The sequence below is a fragment of the Varanus komodoensis genome, unplaced genomic scaffold, assembly GCF_004798865.1.
Source record: "Varanus komodoensis strain SLA01 unplaced genomic scaffold, ASM479886v1 scaffold6_4, whole genome shotgun sequence".
NCBI lineage: Eukaryota > Metazoa > Chordata > Lepidosauria > Squamata > Varanidae > Varanus > Varanus komodoensis.
In genome coordinates this window covers 11,522,412-11,545,752 of record NW_025336347.1, presented here as the reverse complement: position 1 = coordinate 11,545,752, position 23,341 = coordinate 11,522,412, and the positions used below count along the sequence as shown (strand labels likewise).

The window sequence follows — 23,341 nt, the reverse complement described above, 5'->3', positions numbered from 1 at the left end:
GACCCCAGATGCAGGTGGAGCTCACTGTAAACCCTTAGGCATTGTAGACTGCTCTGTATAGGAGGACATCTATGCTGCTATGATGCTTCCTTTGCATTAACCCAGAAGTGCAAGAAGTAGTATTGGAAGAAAATGAAATGGAACGGAAAGGAAATATTTTTAAGGGCTCATGGTATGCAAAATTTGCACAAAATATGAACTGTGTCGCCCGCTGGATGCTTCTAGACAGATCAGAAAGTATATTCTGCTTTTTTCCCTTAAGTTGTCTTCTGCATCTGGATAAAGGATGAAGGAAGCAGTAGGAAGACAGAGGAGGTCTACCGGTGGAAGACATGGCTCAGTTTTCGGCAAAATTCTATGACTGAGGCAGGGTGATGGGGTGATCAAGGCTGTTTGAACTAGTGGAGATTTGTGTTGTTGGTACACCCAGTTCCTGGGTTCAGAACTAGTTCCATTCCTGAGATCATCTTTAAGTTGAATTTGTATGTAAGTTAGATCACATATATGAAAAGCATATAAACACTGAAAAAACACTTCCATGTACACTCAAACATCTTAAACACAATGCAGCATTGTACTAATGGTAATAATGCAGTAATTATAAAGTCACTACAGGAACTGGAGAGAGACAGAGAGTCTGTATGTAGGAAAAATAGTAAAAAAGATTATTAAAGGTTAACACTTCCTGAGCTGACATTAATCTTAACATTAACTGGGACTGGTGATGGAGAATCAGGGTTTGATTGTGTTGCTGGAGAGGAAGGACTTGTACCATTTATGCTTTGGAGGCGTGGTTACAAAACAAGTACATTGCACAGTTACAAAAGGCATCACTAACTCCGTGTGATCTGAAACACATCGGCTTGCATATGCCAGTTTTTCCATGAGCATGAAGAACTACTGCAGTCTCAACTTTGCCATTTGTCACTTTCCCCCCTTCCCTTCCCTTCCCTTCCCTTCCCTTCCTGTTCTTCCCCTCTTTTCTCCTTTCTTCCTCTCCTTGCTGCCTGGTGTTTGCCACCTGTGGGCACCTGCTTGCAACTCAAAGACAAGGTGGGACTTCCAGGTTGGCTTGTTCATAAGCAGGGGTCATCCTTAAATAGGCCATTCATTAATTGGGGGACTGGCTGTATTTGCCTTGTGCAGATGAGTCCTCTGATGTCGTTCCTCTGAATGACGGTCGCAGATGATGCAGTTTCTAGTTTCCCAACAGCACTGTTAATGACATTCTTTATATAGCATGGAAATACTTCCTCAAACATGAGAATACACCTGGTATACCACTTCTCTGGCCTAGCCTTTGAACACGTTTCTTTTAGAAAATTTCTATATCACTTTTCATTTTAGGAAACCAAGAATGACCCCACAGCAGTTCACGAGTTAAAAGCATGATTTGCCATAAAATGAATAGTAAAATGGTAATATGGCAATAAAATATCTAGGTAAAATAACAAGCAAAGTTAGCTGACAATGCTCATCATCAGGGAGATTCCTGGGCAAAGAGATGCTCTCTAGTTCTCAGCAGAAATTCTTCTGCACCAGAGGCCTGCCTGATCTCAAGGGAGAGATCTTTCTAGATTTTAGGTGCCACAGCTGAGAAGGCCCCCACACCATGGTCAAAACAGGCTTGGTAGGCTGTGGTACAGTAAACAAGGCCTCTTCCTCAGAAGGGAGAGGCTAGTGTGAAGGCCGTTCCTCAGAAAACCAGTCCTGAACTGTTTGGGCCCTTGGAAACCAGCAGTAACACCTTGTACAGTGGCTAATTAGCTGCTAACTGAGTCAGAGCATTGGTACATCTAGCTCAGAATTGCCCACTGAGCAGGTCCAGTTCACACGTAATGGCAGGTAAGGGTTAGGGTTAGTTTAACTCACAGTTGCCGAATCTGGTGGGTATGAGCTTGTGCACCTGCTCAGGCATACACCTCAGTTCTGCTTGCAATTAATAACCCTAATTGCAATTAACAACTCTATCCCTATCCCTGATTTTTGCTAAGAAATTAAATGCACATGACTTTTTCCTATTTCATTCAACTTTAGAGCATTTAACTTTGGGTGGTTTGTGCCCTTAGTAATGCTAAGTTACAGCCTTAAGGATTCTGTGTTCCCAGCTTCCCTCTGCAGTGCATCTGGAGATCAGAAGTTTTTCTTTTCTTACTAAGCTGTGTTTACTCTTTTGTCAGCCTGCTTCTGACCCCTTCCTTTGGCCCTGCTTTCTGTGCCAGGATGAATTGGGAAGCTGCTTTCATTGGACAACAGTTTCCCATGATTTCTGGAGTGGCAAACTGTGCTTGGCTATTTTGCTCCTAGTGGTGAGGTTGTAGCCCAGCGGGGTTCTGTGGCAAGTTTAGGCTCTGGCAACAGAAGCAAGCCTATGCCAACCAAGTCTAAGACTAGCTTTTGGCATGAAGGCATGCAAGGTAAGGTTCTAGTTCCAGTAAAGGAAACTCAGTGCAAAACAGAGGTCAAGGTTCAATGGGGCAAAGTTCAAGCAAAGCAAACAGCATTCTGGATAGCTTCCTGTGAAGTGCAGGTTGACAAACTATACAATCAGACTCAAAGTTTGCTGTTTCAACCCAGGCTCAGACCTTAATAGAGCTAGAAGTTCATCTGGCTGGCTGGCTCTGCTTCTGCTGAGCAAACCTTCTTCAGATTATTGGGCATGGCTTGCTTCACCAGCTCCAAACTCCAGTGGCATAAGGAAGATTTAGTATTAGTTTCCGGGCTTAATTCCCAGGATGGCAGCATGACCTTCTCAAGCTAGAAAGGAACTGTAAGATTAGTTCCTCTTGTACCTCATCTGCCTGGGCACTGAGGATTCTGGGACTGGTTTTGCAGCCAGATCCTTCTCCCTCTTTGCTTCCCATGGATCCCTGACCTCATCCTTTAAAGATGGAGTAGTAAATTCCAGGATCATGGCACTGATGTTAGTTCTGATGAACTTCAGACTAGCCAACTTCAAAATTACTGAAGTAATTTTGGCTTTTACTGAAGAAGCTGGCTTTTTGAATTAACTATAGCTAAGATCCACTACAGGTACTGATCTGGATGGCACAGAAATAAAAGATAAAACATCTTAGAAAGGAGGGGGAATGTGTCAGCCCCATATTTTTGGTAGCTTATTCTGCTTGTTCACATAGTGCTAAACTACAATTTAGTGTGAACTGGGCCATTAGTTCCAAGGTTGGCAAATGTCAGTTATGATTAGGGACACAGGCCATGTTTTACAATCCTGCTTTCCTTGAGCCATAGCTAACACCAACTGCAATTCTCAGTTTGGTTGAAACAAGTAATTAGCTGAAAGTGAAAGTTCAAGCTTCCAACCTCTTCGTGGTGATGCTGGAGAAGAGGATTCTGTGCTTGTTCCCAAACTGAGCTTGTTGATGGTTTGGTTCAATAATTCATGCAAACTAATTATCTGGAACTTCCATCCTGATAGTCCTTATATTAACAGAAATGTGGGAGGGCATGTTTCACAAGCATTTTCATTTACTTGCCCCCATTAAGTCCCAGCAAATGGGAAGGCAGTGGGAGAAGAAAAATGGATCCTGGGAAGGTCTGTAGCTCTGTGGTAGAGGGCAAGCTTTCCATGCAGAAGTAGGGCAGAAAAACGTTTTGGTCTGAATGGCTGGAGAGCTGTAGCCCTTTGGTGCACATGGGTATTATTGAGCTAGGTGGACCAGTGGTGAAATGCAAACATCTTCCCATCTACACTGCAGAGGTGACTTTCCTCTCCTGCTCTCTCTGCGAAAAGAGCTTTCAAGTGTACAGCCCACTGAAATAATGCAGACCACTGTTTGAGATGCATTTCCTAACCACCAACTTTAAATCAGTGGAACAATGCCTGGAACAAGGAACAAAGAGAGAAACATTTTTGACCTTCTTGAAATGATAGCTTGCAAAGCAAAAACTGAACCTTGGGAAAATTCAGCATGGCACTATGCTATTTCCAAAGGGCTGCCTGTTTTTATAGCATGGTAATAGAGGCATACTGGATATTGCAGAGTTGTATTAATTCATCACCCCCAATTCAGGGTGGTGCTTCAAAGACTAATGTACAACTTTAGGTATGATGACTACGTATTGACCATAAAACAAGAAAAGATCCAATGACAATGACTGAGAATTAAACTTTGTATCAGATACTTTGATCTACATAAACAGTAAATTATTGTTTGCTCTCCTTCGTTCCTTGAAACACAGATGAAATGTTGAACTCCTCCTGTTCTTTTTTTGGCTTTCTGCCATGTGCCTTTTATCTACATCCTATGATACCTCTTAGTCCACATAACAAGAAAGAGACTGCTTGAATTTTCCAGAAATGTTTTAAAGACTTACTGAGAATGTCAGATTTTGTATGAGATAAAAATGCAATAAATACAGGTTGGTAACTTTCTGTTTGCATACAAATAGTCGTACAAATCTATGGTACAATTTCTCTGTAAGTTGCCTTAAAAAAGATGTTAAATACTTTGGGAGAAGAATAATGTTAGTGGCCAGATGCTATATATTTGCTATCAAAGCTTTATTGATATCATTTTCTGCTAACTTAAGTCAGCTGATGCTGCTCTGCCTTTGACGGCAGTGTGGAAAAATGAATATTCTGTCTGCTATTAGTACCTTCCATCAGCAGGTAACTGAGACGTGCTTTTCTCCATCTGCTCAGCATGATCCTCATTACAGAGGCACTCTGCGTTTGGACCCCAGATTGCTTATACGACAAGGCATCTAGCCTGTCCTCTGCATGTATGAGCAAGGCAAAAGAGTTAGCCTGAAGCTGCTATCATCTGAACTTTCCTGATCTTAAGCAAGTACCTGAGGTGGTTGTATAAATCCTAGTTAACATGGTTAAGTAACATGGAACATGGTTATCATCATGGTGAACGTTGTTGAGGATACAGCACTAAACTATCATTAAAACTGACAAGGAAAAGAGAGGTATCTGTGCTGAACTGAAGGGATAATTTAATGATAGTGACCGGATTTGCATGACACAACAATGCATTTTAATGGTTTAAATATCTCTTTTGAAAAGTTTTTTTTTGTTTTTTAATGGTATTTTATTATTTTTATGCACTGTTGTAAACTTCCCAGAGAGCTTCAGCCATTGGTTGGTATAGAAATGAAATAAACAAATCTAGGTACTCAACAACCTAGTGGTTAATCCAGCAACAAACCATGGATTGAATACTGGTTTATTTAGCCCCTAAACAACCCAGTGGTCCATTTTCACAGGCTATGATCCACAACCTGCAAAGTAGGAGATCATGGGTTGTGCACTAAAAGCAGAAGAAATGGATATGCTCATGCACCATAGCCCATAGGTTTTTAAACCAGTAAGTCGTCATCATGTTCAAATCAGTTCTGTATGGAAAGATGTGTAGGATTAAATCCAAGTCATGGTAATGGATATTTGCTGGTCTGATGGGCTGTTCTCGCCACAGTGGTCTGCATTTCCCCAAAAATCTGCTCTAGAGGGTTTCCGTGCCCTCTAGAGCAGTTTTTGGGAGCTTTAGAGAGTCAGTACAATCATCCCTTCCCACTTCCTCTGTCAGCAGAATGACAATGTTGGGTAAAGAGAGTTTTTTAAAATCCTCTTTTTGTTTTCTTGTTGCTTGGGTTTTGATTTTGAAATTCTTAGTAAAATGTAAAAATCATAGGGATTCCACAGTAACAAAGATTTTTCCTCTAGTTCCAGTTGAATAACATGTATATTGTAATTTGTAGTTCTGGCCAAAAGAAAAGCATATTTTGGAAATGTGGAAGGAAGAACTCATAAATATCAAAGAGTGTTTTTAAATAGGTTGAAGTTGATACTGCTGTATGAAAGTCTAGGAAACAAACAGACCAGTATTTGTGGAAGGCTTACATACGAGTATGTACACATGGAATGCTACATCCTAGTCCAAGCTGGGGAGATCTGCAGGAACAGCTAATAGTTTGGCATCCTGAATTCCCATTAAACTTGATAGATGGGACACTAGATGATCATGGAGATACGCTCTCCTCCAGGACAAGTAGTTCCATGCAAGGAAACGCAACTGAACTTGCAATCTTAGTATATTATTTGCCCATAAAGCATGCCTCGTTAAAAAACATAAATAGTTATTCTACAAATAAATGCAAATATAGATTTTTGTAAGAAGAAAGCCTGTACTAGGTGGCCAAAGTTACAACTACAGTCAAGGGAAGGAGGCTAGAAGGCTGACGGGAATCTTCACAAGCCAGCAGCCTTAGCTCCTCTCCTCCCACCCCTCAGTGTGCCCTCTTTTTAGCCCCCCTTCCCCAATCTGGGGGACAGTTATTTCCATAGAATTGTGGGGGGCAGGATGGAGTTTGGTGAGGGGCTCAGCCTCTGGAGTTCCACCTCCTAAGATCACAGGATTTCAGAGCTGGGACTCTGCATAATCCCAGAGTTCCAGATGAAGTTGGGAGGCCATTGGATTGCATCCTTATCCTTTGCAATCATATGGAAAAACCAGAAAACGTAATTCTGAAACTTCTTTTGCCATCGTTTCTGAACCAGGCAAGCTTTGTCCTGGAGCTTGCGAATGCTCAGCTGTAGAACATCTGCTCAAACAGCGAGCAGTAGGTCATTGTACTGCATCCTGGAAGCTGAAAGTTGACAATTGACCTTGAACATTTTTATCCCAAACTTTATAGCTATGTTTTATTATTCAGAGACTACTATAAATTACAGTGGCAGGTACAGAAACTCCATTCTAACTGGGGCATAAATAAAGCATTAAAAATAATGCATCTCATTCTTCAGCCCATCAAAAGACAGGCCTAAGGATCCAGCTTTGCATTTAAGGATCCATTCTAAGTTCCACTGACATTAAAGGTGAATCAATTAATGTTGCAAATCAAAATGCAAGTATTCATTTTATTTAATGAATAATAAATTTAATGAATTAAATTATTTAACAAATGAAATGAATTTCATTTAATAGCCATGTGGTTTTAATTTTGCTCAGGTTATTGACAATACAGGAATATATTTCTGTTATTATACTAGTAATATTTGGCATGTGTGTTTCACAGCGTTATTAGAAGCAGCATGATATATGCTGGAGTTTGAAAACTTTTTTAAAAGCACAAAAATTAAAGCATTAAATGCATAGTTCAAACTCAAACAATTTAACATTCTACTAATTTGAGTAGAAATTCTCCTGATGCAATCACTAAGATTTAAAAGTGCTTAACTTTGGTTAGATTTCAATAATAATAATAATAATAATAATAATAATAATAATAATAATAATATATTTGGCTTTTAGATTGCTTCTTTACATTGCCTTTGCAAATCAAGCCTTTGCTTTGCAACTGGATCCTCTTGAATGTTTTTGCTAAGCAGCACAGGGCTAGGTAAATCTTTTTTTTCTCTTTTTTAAAATTGCACTGTTCTGATTAACAATAGCACTACCTATTCAGATGAAATATCTCCATGTTCTTACACTGCATCACAATGCTTCATCATTTTGTCTTTTGCTATGGCAATCAAGGTCACGGGACAGGAATAACAGAGCTGTGATAGTAAACAAAAAACAAGATTAATATGAACTAGCAATGGGAAAGGAAGGCTGTTTAGGATTAACTCTTTGCAGCCGTGGCTGTCAGGTGTGTGTGTGTGTGTGTGTGTGGGGTCTTCCGAACATGACAGGGTGTGATTGTTGCAGCGACATCACAGGCAGGAACTTCCTATCACATACAAGCTGTACAACGGGTTTGTGTGTCCTATGGAAACCTGGGAGCTTCTTGCTCCCTTCCTGTAAATCCAGTTCCTTCACAGCATAGAAATGAGTTCCATGCTTCTTCCCTTGCTTTTTAAGAAAACTCTATTCATCTAGAGATGACTATCCATTTCTACATTTCTGATTATCTCAATATTTTGGTAACGAACTGCAGCACTGAGCAATCTATCTTCTTTCTTGCATTGTTAAGAAAGAAGCCCAGCATTTGTATCCTGTGAATGAGCAACCATCTGAGCAAAGAACAGATTTGACTCAAACTAGTATGACAATCTGAATGAAGTCTAGCTCCATTCTATGTCCTTCTTCCTTCTCAGCCCTTCTCACACCTTTCCCTACTGTTTCATTTTTTTTAGATTTGGTAACCCTTTATCCCCCACCCCACCCCACCCCACCCGAGCTGTTCATTGCCTGGATGAAAGCACTGACTCCCAGCTTTGCCTAGAACTGTCTTATCAGGCACAATAAGTGTTACTAGATTCAGTACAGAAAAAAAGCGCTGTAAAATGATGGGACGCAGCCTGACAGAAGCAGGCCAGGTGTCTACAACCTGCAGCGAAGGGGGCGATCCTTAAAACAAGAGGGCTTGTGAAAGCCTCACTGGTCTCATGGGCCTGCCAAAGGAGGTTGCCTCTGATGGTTTGGAAGGGGCTGGCACTCCTCGTGTTCCAGACACTAGCCTGGTAGTTAAAAAGTCTGCTTCCTGTTTTCAGTTGGTGAGCCCGGGCTGTTCACCTGCTTTCATTTGTTCCTATTCTTTCTATGAAAGGGTAAAAAAAAATAGACTGGCATCTCCATTATAAGTAAAAGAGCTGTTAATCGCCAAAGACACGGTTACAAAGAAATTAGCATCTCAAAACTGACTATTGTTAATGCTTATAGAAGTTACACCTGTAACATTTCCTTTCACATTTTAGACAGAAAAAATGCAGCTTTTCTTCTGACCGCAGTTATTAGTAACGCCATGTCAGTGATGAAAAGATGCAGTATCTAATTAACTTGTCAGTGCAGATATCCTATATGCTGTGTGCTGCTCATTCATCTAAAAATGAGACATGCTAATTAACAATAATTACAGGGCCTGAAATAGGACATAAGATATATGCAGGTGATCTGCAGTCTTTATTGGTCATGGAATCATAGTTTGGCCCTCCTGTTAAATGGTGAGGGGGCCAACATACACTTCCCTTCAAAGCCTGGCGTGGTGCATGGGTTCTTCATGGCTTGTCAAGCATCTCAGCAACCCAGCCTTGCTGCGTTTGCACATACCCAGGAACCATGGTGTGTCCCTGCCATGAATAGTAAAACATCTAAAATGGAGGCAGCGGCAAGATGCCCTGCTGTAGCTTCTTCTTACATGTGAACTCAGTCACAGAGACAGGGAGGGATCACCTGCCTTACCTTGTGTCCTCAGCTGCACGTGCCCAGCTGTGCTTTTGAATCCAGGTGTCATGTGCCAAGATCTTGACCTAAAACCTACAGTTCACGGTGGCAATCGATGGAGTGTTCATGGAGGGAAAGCCAATAATGCTGAGTCACCTTGCCAAAGTTCGATTGACTGACTATGCAGTTTATTGCAAATCTATAAAAGTATTTCTGAAAATATGATCTTTGAACGTGGCAAGGAGTGATTTGGCTATTTCTGCAGAGAGAGTTTGGTTGAATAAGGACTGCAGTTCCTTGGTTAATCTTTTAGCAAAGGTTGGCCCATGGAGGATCTCCTGTGATCTGTGGAGTCTTCTTGGATGCCTTTGGGGTGGGGGGCGTTGCAGCAGGAATCCCACGGTTGTCTCTTGTCTCCTTCCAGTGTCTGCTGAGTCACTTGGTGTGCCAACCCCATGGAGGCCCTGCTGTGCCTTCACTCACTGGGGAAGATACATTGTGGGCAAATCCTGCCCAGCCAGGGGGCAGCTGGCACTTTGGCCAGGCACCAGGAGAGGTCAGGGATGGCAGGGGCAAGCATGGCTACTGCACCTCTTCTCATCAGCGAAGGGTTGGCTGCAAAGGATTACTTGGTCCACACCCCGAAAATGTTTTCTCCACTGTAGAAGCAGGCTAGGCCATCCCTGAAATAGCAGTTGCTGTGTCAGGAGAGAGAAATAACAGGGTGGCTACTTTGGCTCTGGAGAGGAGAAAGAATAGCAGATTCTCATTTGGCTGTGAAGAATACTGCAGGGCTCTGGGCAGAAGATTCAAATACACCCTCACCTCTAGTGGTGAAAATGTAGTAACTAAACAACTGGCTATTTGCTGCCCCTTAAAAGGTACAGGTTTCCCCTTGACGTTAAGTCCAGTCATGCCTGACTCTAGGGGGCGGTGCTCATCTCCGTTTCCTAGCCGAGGGAGCCAGTGTTTGTCCACAGGCAGTCTCCATGGTCATGTGGCCGGCATGACTAAACACTGAGATGCACGGAACGCAGTTACCTGCCCACTGAAGTGGTACCTTTTTATCTACTTGCATTTGCATGCTTTCAAACTGCAAGGTTGGCAGGAGCTGAGACGGAGCAACGGGAACTCACCCCATTGTGCAAATTCGAACCAGCGACCTTTCGATCAACCAGCACAGCAGTTTAAACCACTGTACCACCTGCATCCCTTAATGGCTCCTAATTTCTGCTGTTTATGGTGGCCTTTTTCAACCAGCCTGACAGTAAGCCAGATATAATTCATCTATCATCCTAAGCTGAACAGTTGTTTGCTGTGAAGGCACAACACTGGTATGAGCTGCTCGAAGGAAAGAAAAGTTATGCAGTGTTAAAGGTAAGGTGAGGATGACTGAAATATCCACTTTGAGAAGAGATGTGTGGGTGGCATTCTGATTATCAGGACTGAGGTCACAACACTTCAGTGCTTCTTCAAATAAGATAACTTATTGGGGGTATATCAGAAAGCCACTGAATATGCTTTGCAGAGTGGATGGCTTATCATCTGAGGATCCTTTGAGGAGATGCAGGAAAGGAACATACAAAGACTCAGTGCAATTCTCCTTTACATCTGTTTTTAAAGGGGAAAGACAAAAGTCAGGTGGAGGTAATGCTAATACTGATGTGCTTTACATAAAGAGAAGGAGATAATTACCTGCAACTGGACAAAAGGGGATTCACAGACAATAAATTCTAGATGGCACAGGAAAGGAATGCTTTCTGTAATTGGGAAAAGGGGGGCAAGCTCTCAAGGACTACTTCAGAAGACTCTCATCAGACCAATAAAGCCACTACTACTGATGGAAATTAGAGTAGGTAAGATAGTTACTCTCACATTAGTTGCTTCTCAACAGGGAGGGAAGCTTGGCAACAAGTCAGCATGTTCTTTATCTCAGGCTTCTCCATACTTAACACCACCCATCCGTAGATAATTCGCTTTATTTAGGTCACCAGTTTTTCTTTACAACATCATGAGAAGGACCTTCCAGCTTACCCGTCACTCCTGTTTCTTCAACACACCATTCTTTAGATCGTGATACTGAGCAAACCTTATGGGTTGAGTAAAAATAATATTTGTTCTGATTCCATAAAGCCCACTTTGGGCGGCGTTAAAAGTGCAACTGCTGTTGTGAGTAGGAATAGGGCCCTCCTCCCTCATCTCACGTCGTTATGAAATTCCTCCCATTGGCATAGGTGGGTAAATGCAGTGAGAAGTCCTTTGCACATACAACTGCAGGCATGTTGGAGGGGTGGCGCTACTGAGTGCAGCCCTCTTGCTGTTCACATGGAGAATCTGCCCACTTTTAGTCCTGCCTTGATAAGGCTAAAGTCGCTGGAACTTCACTGGCAAATGAATATTGAAGAAAAGAGTCCTGAAATATGGAAATACATCATACTGTATTGCATCCATGTGAAACAGTGTGTTGACTGTACTTTAAATGGAGGCTCCCCTCACCTGTTACCATCAAAGTTTTATGTAGTTTTGCCAAGTGATGTCCTAAATAAAATCACTGAGAACTTTTTGACCCAGGAGACATGGATAAGGTGCACAGAATGCCAGATTGGTGGCATTTCTGTCTGTGGATAATTTGAACCATGGTAGGAAACTTGTCCCTCTTCAAGCTTGCACAGTCATACAAAACTGTGCTGTGACTTGAATGCATTGCCAGTGCAGATGGTGGCACTCAGAAGCAAGCCAGCTTTACAGAATGCTGTGCAGAAAGAACAAGGCAGAGCTCTGTTCCCGTGTTGCTTACATAGTATTGTCTACATCTTCAGACAGATTGCTTTCACATATTGGTTAGGAGAAATGATTCATAGATGCGCACAGCAACATGGAATCGGAAGGAAGCAAGAAACGATCTGGTCCCATAGTTCCTGGTCCTTTCACAGTTGAGCTACGCAATGCAGAACATGCTATGCCTTAAGTCACAGCAAGGGAATAGGGTGTAGCTGAGCAGAACAGCCTGTGTTTTGCATGCAGAAGGTCTCTAGCTCAGCAACAGGGATTCAGCTAGAGGACTAGAGAACTGCCATTAGTCGGAGTAGCTAAAACTAGGCCTATCATATGAAGTAGGTGGGTGCACTGAAGAAAGGAGCTTCCTGTACAGCCAGACCAAGATGACTCACACTGAAGCAAAGCCAGATGCAACTGGGGAAAGCAGCCTGGCCTGGGGAAATACTTTTTCCACCCTCAAGTATATGATCAGGACAAGCATGCCCAAAATCCATCCCGTAAGGTCCAGTTTATGCTGCAGCCTGGCCTGCCACTGTTGCGTAGTTGCTTCTGCTTATATGGATAGCTACTGCGTCAGCCATCATCAGTGTGGTTCATAGCCCGACAGCATGAGTGCCCTTGGCCAGTCCTTGCAGGGACAGGGTGGGTGGGAACAGCAACAGGACGTGGGGAGGCTCTGTGGGAAGACTGCCTGCCTTGCATGCGGGAGGTCCCAGGTTGAATCCCCAGCGTCTCTGGGAAGGGCAGGGAAAACTCATGCTCAAAAACCTGGACAGCAGCAGTGTGAACGATACCGAGTCAGACCGGCAAACGGCCTGACTCTGTATAAGGCACTTTCCTATGTTCCTAACCACACTGCTGTAGGTGAGGTATGAACCCTGCAGGGAAGCTTAAGGGGGATTAAGTTATCCAATGCAAACTGGTGGTCTTTGCAGAGTCTTGTGGCCCACATTAACATTGTTCCCAGTTTTCATGGCATGAGGGCAGTTAACAAGTGAATGTGCCCACCCTGCACCTGCTGGTCAGTTTCCCCGTTACCCTCAGGTTGTTGTGACATGCAGGCCCCGTGAGAGTGCGCGGCTGGGGTGGACAGCAAACCATCCAGCAGCCCTGCCACGGTGTGTGTGTGTTTGTGCGCACACATGTGTGCCGGGATTGGTAATAGAGGACAGTGGCTTATTCATCATGCTTGTGTCATGTGAACCCAATCTTCCTTCTCAATAACATGCATAGTGGGGGATATATATATATATATATATATATATATATATATATATATATATATATTCAAAAGCAGATAATTATTTGTAGTTTCTGTGCAGCATCCTTTGTATATACTGTTGTGAATATTCAGAGTTCCTCTTTCCATAACAGATAAGTTGGTTTCTTCACTACCATTTTAGTGTTTGTTAAAAATAAATGTTAAAAGTAACCAATGCAAGTTGGGACAAAGCCCTTTATGGATGTTGCTAAATATAGTACAAATTACAAAAATTAGAGAAAAATTCAAAAAGCTTATTAGATCTTTAAAAATATTGAAAAAAGAAAGTTGGATAATCAGGCTGTGCTGGAAAAGGTACCCATGATGATCAGAGAGTTAGAGCATCGCTCCCATGAGGAGATGCTAAAGTTCTCGGGGCTTTTAGTTTATAAGAAAAGGTAGCTTTATAAAATCATGAATAATGGGAAAAACTGGTGGAATGTTTTCACTGTGTATTATTGAAATATTGGCATCCAATGAAATAGATTTGTAGTAGGGCGGATTCCCAATGCACTTCTTTCACAAGATACAATCAATGAGCAGAGCAATTATTTCATCTTTAGAGGGTCATGGGAGTTTTTGGAATCCCAGCTCTGACATTGTAAAACAGCTGCAACCTTGGGGCTGAGTCTCTGCACTCTGACCCCCCTCTCCTTACCGCAGGCATGGGAACAGCTGTGCTCTGAGGTCAGCTGTTCTGGGGGTGAGGGTGGGTCGGAGGGTGGGGACCGGCATACAAAGTCCTGGTAGTGCTGGCCTCCCCCTGTCCCCCTCTGAAGTGCCACAGTTCAATTGGCTATGGTTCTGCAAAGCAAGAAAGGTCTGCTCCTCAGGCCTTACATAGGATCCCCAGAATCTTTCGAGTTTGGAGGGTTATAGGCATCCTTGTCGGATTGCACCATTAATGTAATTTGCTTAAAAAAGTAAATAGTGGGTGGGTCTCTCAACAGCTGTTAGATAAAGGAAGCCTCTGTGCTCACGGGCAGTGTACCTCTGAATACCTCTTGCTGGGGATGTTGGGTATTGCTTTCTTGCCCAGCTCATGTGCTTCCTAGAAGCATTTGGCTGATCCCTACTGAGACCAGAATACTGGAACAGATGGATCCATCGCCCAATCCCATAGGACTTATGATGGGATAGAAGCTAAAAAGGAATTCCAATAAATGTTCAACCGCTTATGTACAGCTATGATAGTTAAAATCAATTGTGGCTTTTTTTCCACTTATTTTTTTCTCTGACACTGCATGCTAGTACAGAATTAAAGTTGACCTCATTCAGAAAACATAAATTTCAAAATTGCTCTCAAGGTGAAAAGTAATTGGACAGCCTAACAGATGCCTTTGTACTTGACTTGGTATCCCATAGGCAGGTTAGTGTATTTTTGCCTGCCACTAAAATCTGTGACACGGCCTTTTGTGTATCACCAGTAATGAATGGACATCTGTCACACTTTTGATGAAACACATTAAGCAGGGCAGTCACTCAACTGGTGTGATTTATGGAAGGAAATGCAATGATTTACTTTAGATCTCTCTACCACAAGAAAAGGCAGACTACTTAAGAAAAGAACTTGCATGTGTATGGATTGGGCAAGGCCATCCATGATCTGGCCCTTTATCTGCAGATACGAATTTGTGTTTCATCATCACCTTTGCTTTCTAAAAGCAGCAGAATTGTTCTTTCCTTTCTATGACAACAGCTGTCTATGAACCCAGTTCCTGAGATGCATAACTTTGATATCAGCATGGTTGCCCGAAAAGTTTAGTTTACTTGAGTTTATTTCTTATTTTCTTCCTCTGTGGGCTCATGAGGATTTCTCTGTGAACCAGGTTGCTTACAGTGGTGAGTTTGTGTGCAGAGGCAGGCAGAATCCACATTTGCTGCCATCACAGGAATGACTGCCGACCACCTTGGGCTGTATCTATAATCTGTGTGCATCTTGTTTCCCGTTAAGGTTTCTCTACAGGAACCTGCAGGTGGGAGGGATTGTATGGAGAAACCTCGGCATGAACAGAGCTGTGAACAGGGACCACCATGGTGGTCGACAGTAATTTCCTTGATGGCAGAAGCGGGAGAGAAGCCCCACTGTGGTCATGGAAATGGCCTTCTTTGTTCCACAGGGAGGGTTTTCCCCATGATCTCATACGTAAGGGGAATCACACAGAAAATTGTTTCCTTTCATTTCTGGCTATGGACATAAAGAAAGCACTGAGTAGGTTGCTCTTTTTTTAGGGCTGTTGCTCTGAGAAATATTGTGAAAGCTGTGTCTTGGTTTAATGAGAAGGCCATGTAGTGGATGATTCATTAATTTTCATTCACTGTTCGTTAGACAGCAAAAATAGCAAAGCAGCTCAGGGTTTCAGTCTACTGTGAACATGTTACGTCTTTGGTCAGAGAACTGCACTGGCTGCCAGTGCTTTGCTGGGCCATGTTCAACGTAAAATTGTTGACATAGGAGACCCTGAACAACTTGGGGCCAGGCTACCTGCAGGGACCTCCTTTTCTATGTCTATAAATAAAGTTAAATGCATAAATATGCTTGTTCATTAAGAGCTACCTGTCAAGGCCTCCTGCTTGCTCCTTTGCCTGCACAGGCACATTTGATGGCAACCAGTGACAGGGCCTTTGCCGCTGTGGCACCCTGCTTTGTGCATCCTTTCCCCCACAACCTTCATGGTGTTCAGCCAGGCTGGTCGTTAATACATTCATTGGTGAATTTTCATTTTTTTAAATACTGGCTCTGTTTTTATCATTGTGGGAATTTAAATTTTGAGCTTTCATAAGTTTAAGCTTATTTAAACTATCAATAGGAATGGAGGAGGAGAGGAGGAGGAGCAGGAACGTCAGAGATCTAAAAGTTGCTTAATCAGAAATAACATTCTGAATCAGCAGCCTTGGTCAACCCAGACAAGCAATTCCAGCAGTTCATTTACAGCCCCCTGCCCACTTTTTTTTGGCAGGTCGCCCTGTATGCTTTCCACTTCGGTCTCCCAGATAGGACACGCTGTGTTGACACAGGCACTTATGCTGAGATCCAAGGAACGTTGTTCAAGAGCCTTGGTGGTGCTGAGCGCTCTTGAAAACGATTCTCTTTCAGCTTCAGACTTCAATTCCCCCTCCGATGTGTAAACAAATGAAAGGTTATGTTGAATGAAGAGACTGCTGGCCGCAGAAGCCTGATCATGTAAAGAGGACTTAATCAGTTTGTTCTGACAATGAATGGAAGAAACATTCCATAAAAAGCACTCTGCTAAATTATAGTGCTAAAAGAATGGACATTAATGATGCAAGGGTTGTAGCAGGAAGAGTATTGTTGCCATTTTCAAGCAGTTAAAGGGACTCATATGGGTAAATACAAGGGCCTCTTTCAGTAGGTCCATTCAGGAGTAATTTCACTGAGGCCCAGTTTGCATGTAACAAGAAACCACCTTGAGTGACTTTTCTTATGGGACTTCTTGAATATTCAGGCCAGGAGCCGGAGCAGGTTTGTTGAACAAACCTCGTGAAGGTAGGTTTGTGGAATGGCTAACAAGTCACCTGCCACCCAAAGGCAGCTGCAGCTTCTTGGTGCCTTATTAACCACTGCAACAGTCCACCCTGTGCCGCTTCCACATAACATCAGGCAGCAGCCCTTCCTGGGTACTGTTCAAATTTGCAAAATAGCATCCGCTGCCACTATAGGGAATCTTCCTTGTGTGCGAACCAGGTTGGAACCTTGTTGGTTTCGCAGCATGTCTCTTTAGCACAGCGATTTTCACTGTTATTGCCACCACTGTTGTTATTGCCATCTTTCATGTTTCTGCCTCCCCACAGTGGAAGCTCTCTGGGCGGAATAGCTATGGCTTATGGATTTGCATTTCTGCACTCCTGCTGATGCCAGATTAAATTGTCAGCTCCCCATAGTGATTCTGTGTCCAGAATCATGATCCTAGCATGTTTGTGTGTGTGTGTTATTTGTTTGTCTGTCTACACAATATAATAATTAACAGTGGCCTTCACTGTGACCAGAGTCTTCTATAATGTCTACTCAGAAATATACCCTATTCAGCAAAGGTTCACTGGAAGTTTAATTATTCTTCCTATTTGTGACATCTACCTGTATTAGGTTCCTTTTTGTAATGAAAGCAGAACATTGCTGATGAAATAACCTCAGTTTTTCAGCTTCTAGCCTCCATAGGACAGAGGTCACAAGGAAGCTTCTAATTAAACGTGCAAGAAGAAAGCTTTAATAGAAAAACCTTAATAGAGCATCGCCTAACTGGTTTGTGCTGTGATTGTGTCTTAAGTAGGAGAAAAATCACACAAAAACAGATTCTTAGTAAATTTGGGTGCAATAAGAAATCCGAGGATTTTCTTTTCTCTCTAGGTTTCCCATTAGTAGGAGTGAGGCAATTGGCCTTCCTATTCCATGCATCAGGCTGCATTTATAAAATCTTCACCTGCCTTTTCACTATTTGTTCTTTTTCTTTTTTCCTATTCACCTTTCTTTTCTTCAGACATGACTGTTATTAAAATAATATATTAGCAAAACTTCACCAGCTGTTGACTGGGTCTCTGAGGCTGCTTTCTTGGTTCTGAAGCTTTTTCAGTTGCAGCGTTACGTATATGCCAGCTCCCCGCCATCTTTCTTTCGTTTTCATTCTTCTCTAGCTCTCTTAATTAAGACATAGACATTTCAAGGACTCCAAAGTATTTCACAAAACCGGGGGTGCTTACCATAGATTAAAAGGGCAACAGCCCATACGTTTGATCAAGGAGTGGAATCAGGGTATAGGCCAGTGTGTGGTTTCATGCCTGAGAGTTAGACTGCGATTTGGAAGAACCACAATTTGGTCCCCACTCAGCCATGAAGCTCCCTGGCCAGCCACCGGCCCTCAGGCTAGCTTACTTCACAGGGTTATTGTGAGGTTAAAATGGAGAGGAGGATCCTATATTTTCCTGTGGTTGTTTTGGAGGAAAGGCAGGATATAAATGTAATAATCAATTAATAAAATACAATTCCTTTTCCTCCCTGACATCTCAAAGTGTCAATTAGGTATCATAAATAACAAAGACCTTGTGATACTGTGTGTGGGGGCAGCCATAAGTTTTCATGAATTGCATGAAGTTTATCTTTTCAGTTGGCAAATTATCTGTACAAGTGTAGTTAAAGAGAGGCCAAAAGCCTGTTGGAATAGTGATTGACCCAAAGTCCCCTGCAAGCTTTATGGCTGACGGGTGACTAGAACCTGGATCTCCTGAGTCCTGGTCCAACACTATCACTATGCCACACAGGTTCTGGTGAATGAAAAATTTCACAAGAAATACTACAACAGTTATAATTTCCCTTAATGAATTAATGCATCATGAAAAGCCCTACATTGTTATCCAATCTTCAGCCAGGCATCTTGGTCCTCTTCTGTCAGGAGGATGGGAGGAAACCAGGTTGTGGTGTGTGCCATGGACTGGGTGCCTTGAATAAGCATTTTAAACCTCTCCGAAAAGCACCAAGTCTCACTAAGCAGGTATGGGCTCCCTTGTTTGGCTCCGCTTCTCCTTCCTTTTCTGACATTCTCTTGAAATTAAGATTGTGAACTCCTTAGAGAGGGAACTATTTTATTGGATTCAGGAAAGTGCCATGAACTCTGAAGATACTAGATAAATGAATGTGCCCAATACCGTTGCCAGATTTTGTACCCAGTGTTTCCTTATCTTAACGTTGAGGTCTGAGCACATTCCTAACAACTTAAGCCTTACTGAATAACCAAATTAGTTTGAAAGTTTGGAAACACTTGTCACTGGAATGCCTATTTCTCCTTCTCCAATTTCTTTAGGTCCCATTAGCAGTATTTTGGTGAACCGTTATGGAAGCCGACCGGTGGTCATATTTGGAGGTCTGCTATGTGGCATCGGGATGGTTTCTGCAGCGTTCTCCGCAAGCATTTTTCAGCTATACATTTGTGGTGGATTCATCACAGGTAATGGTGAAACTTTCTTTCCTTTCCTGAGAAACAGAAGCAGAAGTGGCCTCCTGGGCCATCTCATACCCTTTGCATGCAGGGTGACATAAGCAATGATGACCATTGTTGAAAAAAATTGCCATCTTTCTTATTTGCCTTTCTCTGCCCGCATGATGACTATAAAGAGATCTTCATCAAAAACAAAGCAAAAGGTCAGGGATTCAAGATTTTGACAAGAAGCTGTAGCAGGAAAACACAACTTGCTGACACCGAAGGTGTTAATATGATGAGTGCTGGTTTCTATATGAAAGCAAACACTTGCTTGCATTAGACTGAAGGTGGCCCTTCTACAGTTGCCAGTTGGCAGCTTCCTCGGGTTGCTGGAAAGCCCTGGTGTCCCTCTGGATCCGCCACCCGCTAGATTCCTGCGGCTGTTCCTGCCCATCATCACTGGCCCCACGTGCTCACTCACGTGGTGTGTGTTCCACTGTATGGACCAGGAGAGAGCAAGGATGTGAGGAGGAGATCATCCTGCTGCCCCTCTGCTTCCTCACATCTGCCTGCTCACCAGCTCTCAAACCAATCGAGCAGTGTGGAAGGCAACGGCTAGGCTCCTAACCAGCGCGTGCTGCTGGGGCCTGTCTTGAAAGACCTCCATTGGTTGGCTTTGCCTTTCTGGGCCACGCTCAAGATGTCCATTTTAGAACCTGCTATTCAAGGGGTGGTGACCCCTCTGGGTATTAAGGTCTGCAGGGGAGCGCCATTTGAAGATGCAGTCTCGAAAGGGCTTCCTCCTACATCAGTCCAAAACTGGAACGAGCTCCCTCTTGTCAACTACTCTGTTGGCCTGGAGAAGTGGTGTGATGTGCATGTTTGAAATCTGGCCTTTTCAAACTATGTGGGTGCCATCGATGGCCTCCTGGCACTGTCTGGGTGGGGTCATAGGGCTACTCGGGGTCTCAGCTCTGAGCCCTGAGCCCTGTGGGACTGGGACTCCAAATGTGGACCTCTTGCCTGGACCCCCTTGTGCCCAGGGTGGAAAGAACAGTGCCGGGCGCCACTCTAAAGTCCAGAAAAAGGGGGCATGCTGGGGTGGTGGGGGGAGGAGGCCCAATACGTCCCTCTCAGTGCAAAGCAGGGTGTGGAGCGCCAGGTGGCAGAGGCTGCCTCTTCTATACCGCTCGCCCTGCATCGGATGCCTGTGAGCCAATGTGCTGGAGGAGGCTTGCATGCTCAGGAGACGCTGGACTGAGCCCATAGTGGTTTCAGTCTTTCACTGTTTTTAACCTTCGCTTGATTGTGCCCTATTTTCGTTGTCCGAATTTGCTGATCACAGCCTTGATGGCTTTTACACAAACAAGTGGTGTAGAAATAATAGTAATAATAATATGAATAATAATAAATGAGAATGTCTACAGACCTGGTATTCTTTATCTACTTATTTTATACTGTTAATTTTAATTTTATATTATTATGTTTGTATCTCAATGTATTTTTTGTATTTTTGTATTTATTGGTAATTTATTATGTTCTATTGTATTTCAATGTATTTTATTGTGTTGTAAGCCGCCCCGAGGTTTTGGCAAGGGGCGGCATAGAAATGTAATAATAATAATAATAATAATAATAATAATAATAATAATAATAATTGACTTCCTCAACCTGGTGGCCTTCCGAGGCATTTAAACCATAACTCTCAGACTGGGTGTTGTGGTCCAAAGGTGTCTAGAAGGCACAAGGTTGGGAACGGCTGATCTATGAAATTAAGGTGGATTCATTTCATGAAAAAGTGTGTCCATGCAATACCTCAGGTCTGGAAGGCATATTCAATTGCCTTGCTCAGACTATTAAGACTTCAAGCTAGACCTTCAGGCAACAAATTTGCAATATGGTTAATTATCCCATTTACTGTTCTTTGTAGGGAAAAGGGGGGAAATGGAGTGCTTCAGCAAATCTGACCCTTGCATGCCAAGTTCCCATTTTGCCTCTGGGTCTGGTGTTTAATAGTAACCTTCCCTTCTTGCCTCCCTTCCACAACATTCAGCTTGGAAGCATTATTTTCCAGTCATTTGCCATTCTAATCATGTAATCGGATGAAACCTGTTACTGCTGCCTGGGCAAGCACAGCGTGTTCTGTATGAATAGCCACTGTATAGTGATTCCCTAGGTGGCACCGGACTTAATTTCATCTGGGTGGAGTCAGGAGCATATCTTCTGTTGTCTTTCAGCTTGTTTATAAGAGATAATAAAGTTCTTGCCTGGTTTCTTGGCCAGAATTTCCTTTAATCCCTTCGTGGCATGGTCTGTTTTTAAAAATAATTTCAAAATGGATTGTTGGAAACAAAAACTGGCTGGCAAATTCCATCCATGTGCTGGTCATGATTCCTAAGAGGCCCAGAAACAGGTTTGGCTTGCATTAAAATATTGTTTTGAAAACATAATGCAAGAAAATATTTGATGTGTGTCTAGTCAAAGCATATTAAATGCTTCTTCTAGTAAATGTCTGTTGGCTCATGTGAATTTATGGTTCCCGCCATGACTAAACAATTAAAGGGCTTTTTTTTGACTGGATACCACTTCAACATTATTCTGCATATATTTTCCGAGTCCCGTCTGTGTGTAGACTGTTGAGAGACTTGTGTCAATTACGGCAGAGCTGACTCGCATACTGCAGCTGCTTTTACCTCCACATAGCTTTAAAAAAGGCACCAAAAATTCTTCATTGTTTTTATTGCAACAACTAACCAAGCAGCAGATTAACTCTTCTCCAGACTAACATCAGCCAGTGTGGTATTGTGGGTAGGATGTTGGACTGTGGGTCTGGAAGATCTGGATTCTAGTCCTCACTGTGTGACTTTGGGCCAGTCATTCATGTGGCCCATGACCTTATGCAGCCTATCCCACTTCATAAGGTGGTTGTTGTAAGGGTGAATTGAAGAGAAGGAGAACTTGTAAGCCACTTTGGAATTCTGCAAGAGGAAAAAAGGTGGGATATAAATGCAATGTAAGAACAACATGACTAACAGTAAATGTGCAATCCTATGCATTGTTGAGTAGAAGAAAAGTCCTACAACTCTCAGCATTCCCCAGTCAGCTGGGCTGGGGAAAGCTGGATGTTGTAGGACTTTTTTCCCTATCTAAACATGCATACAGTTGCCCCAGAGCCATTTAGTCTCTGTGATGCCAGAATGCATTTTGCCTGATCTGCCTTTTTGCTTCTTCCTCCCTGTACAACAGGACTTGGTCTTGCCCTCAACCTCCAGCCCTCAGTGATCATCATTGGAAAGTACTTCCTGAAGAAACGTCCCCTGGCCAATGGCCTTGCCATGGCAGGAAGTCCGGTCATGCTCTGCACCCTTGCACCCTTGAACCAGCTCCTTTTTGACCACTTTGGATGGAGGGGGAGCTTCATGATTCTCGGGGCGCTTCTGCTGAACTGCTGCGTGGCTGGAGCACTCTTCAGACCCGTTGGGCCTACGGGGAAGCAAGCCGATGCAAAAGCGAAAAAGGCCGATGGAGGCATTGTTGAAATGGCGGACCCCAGAAAGGAAGAGAAGGACGACAAAGACTGCTGTGAAAAGTTCAACAAGTTCCTCGATTTCTCGCTTTTCAAGCACAGGGGCTTCCTCATCTACTTGATAGGGAACGTGCTCATGTTCCTAGGCTTTTTTGCCCCTATTGTCTTTTTGGCGCCTTATGCAAAGCACATTGGGATTGATGAATATTCAGCGGCTTTCCTCCTTTCAATTCTTGGAATAGTTGATATGATAGCCAGACCAGCTACTGGCCTAATTGCAAACAGCAAATGGGTGAGGCCAAAGATCCAGTATTTTTTCAGCTTCTCCATTGCTTTTAATGGTGCCTGCCACCTCCTTTGTCCCTTGGCAGCAGGCTATCTAGGCCTTGTTGTGTATTCCGTCTTCTTTGGACTGGCCTTTGGAATGGTCTGTGCAATGCTGTTTGAAACTCTCATGGATCTTGTTGGAGCCAGCCGCTTCACAAGTGCCGTAGGACTGGTCACCATTGTGGAATGTTTTACCATATTACTTGGACCACCCATCGGAGGTAAGAATATTTCTACACTTTGCCTCATTATTCTGTTTGGTGGTGGGATACAAGCCTGTAAATTCCTTGTCTCAAGCTGGAGGCATTGGACTTCTTTGAATTCTAATTCTCCGATTCTGCCTTTGGCTGATCCAGTTTCCTTGCCTTGTGGTTTCTAAATTGCAATT

The 23,341-nt window shown here is 43.1% G+C and overlaps 1 protein-coding gene across 4 annotated transcripts in view; it reads left to right on the top strand.

The window, feature by feature from the left end:
* The window catches only part of LOC123034620 (monocarboxylate transporter 2-like), a 37,633-nt gene that overhangs the window by 5,692 nt on the left and 8,600 nt on the right, over positions 1-23,341 (top strand). For all 4 annotated transcript variants that reach the window (XM_044452127.1, XM_044452125.1, XM_044452124.1 and 1 more), the window contains 2 exons: positions 18,984-19,127; positions 22,347-23,174. In XM_044452127.1, the coding sequence (XP_044308062.1) occupies positions 19,064-19,127; positions 22,347-23,174 (892 nt within the window). In that variant the 5' untranslated portion in view covers positions 18,984-19,063. The remainder of the gene's footprint in view (positions 1-18,983; positions 19,128-22,346; positions 23,175-23,341) is intronic.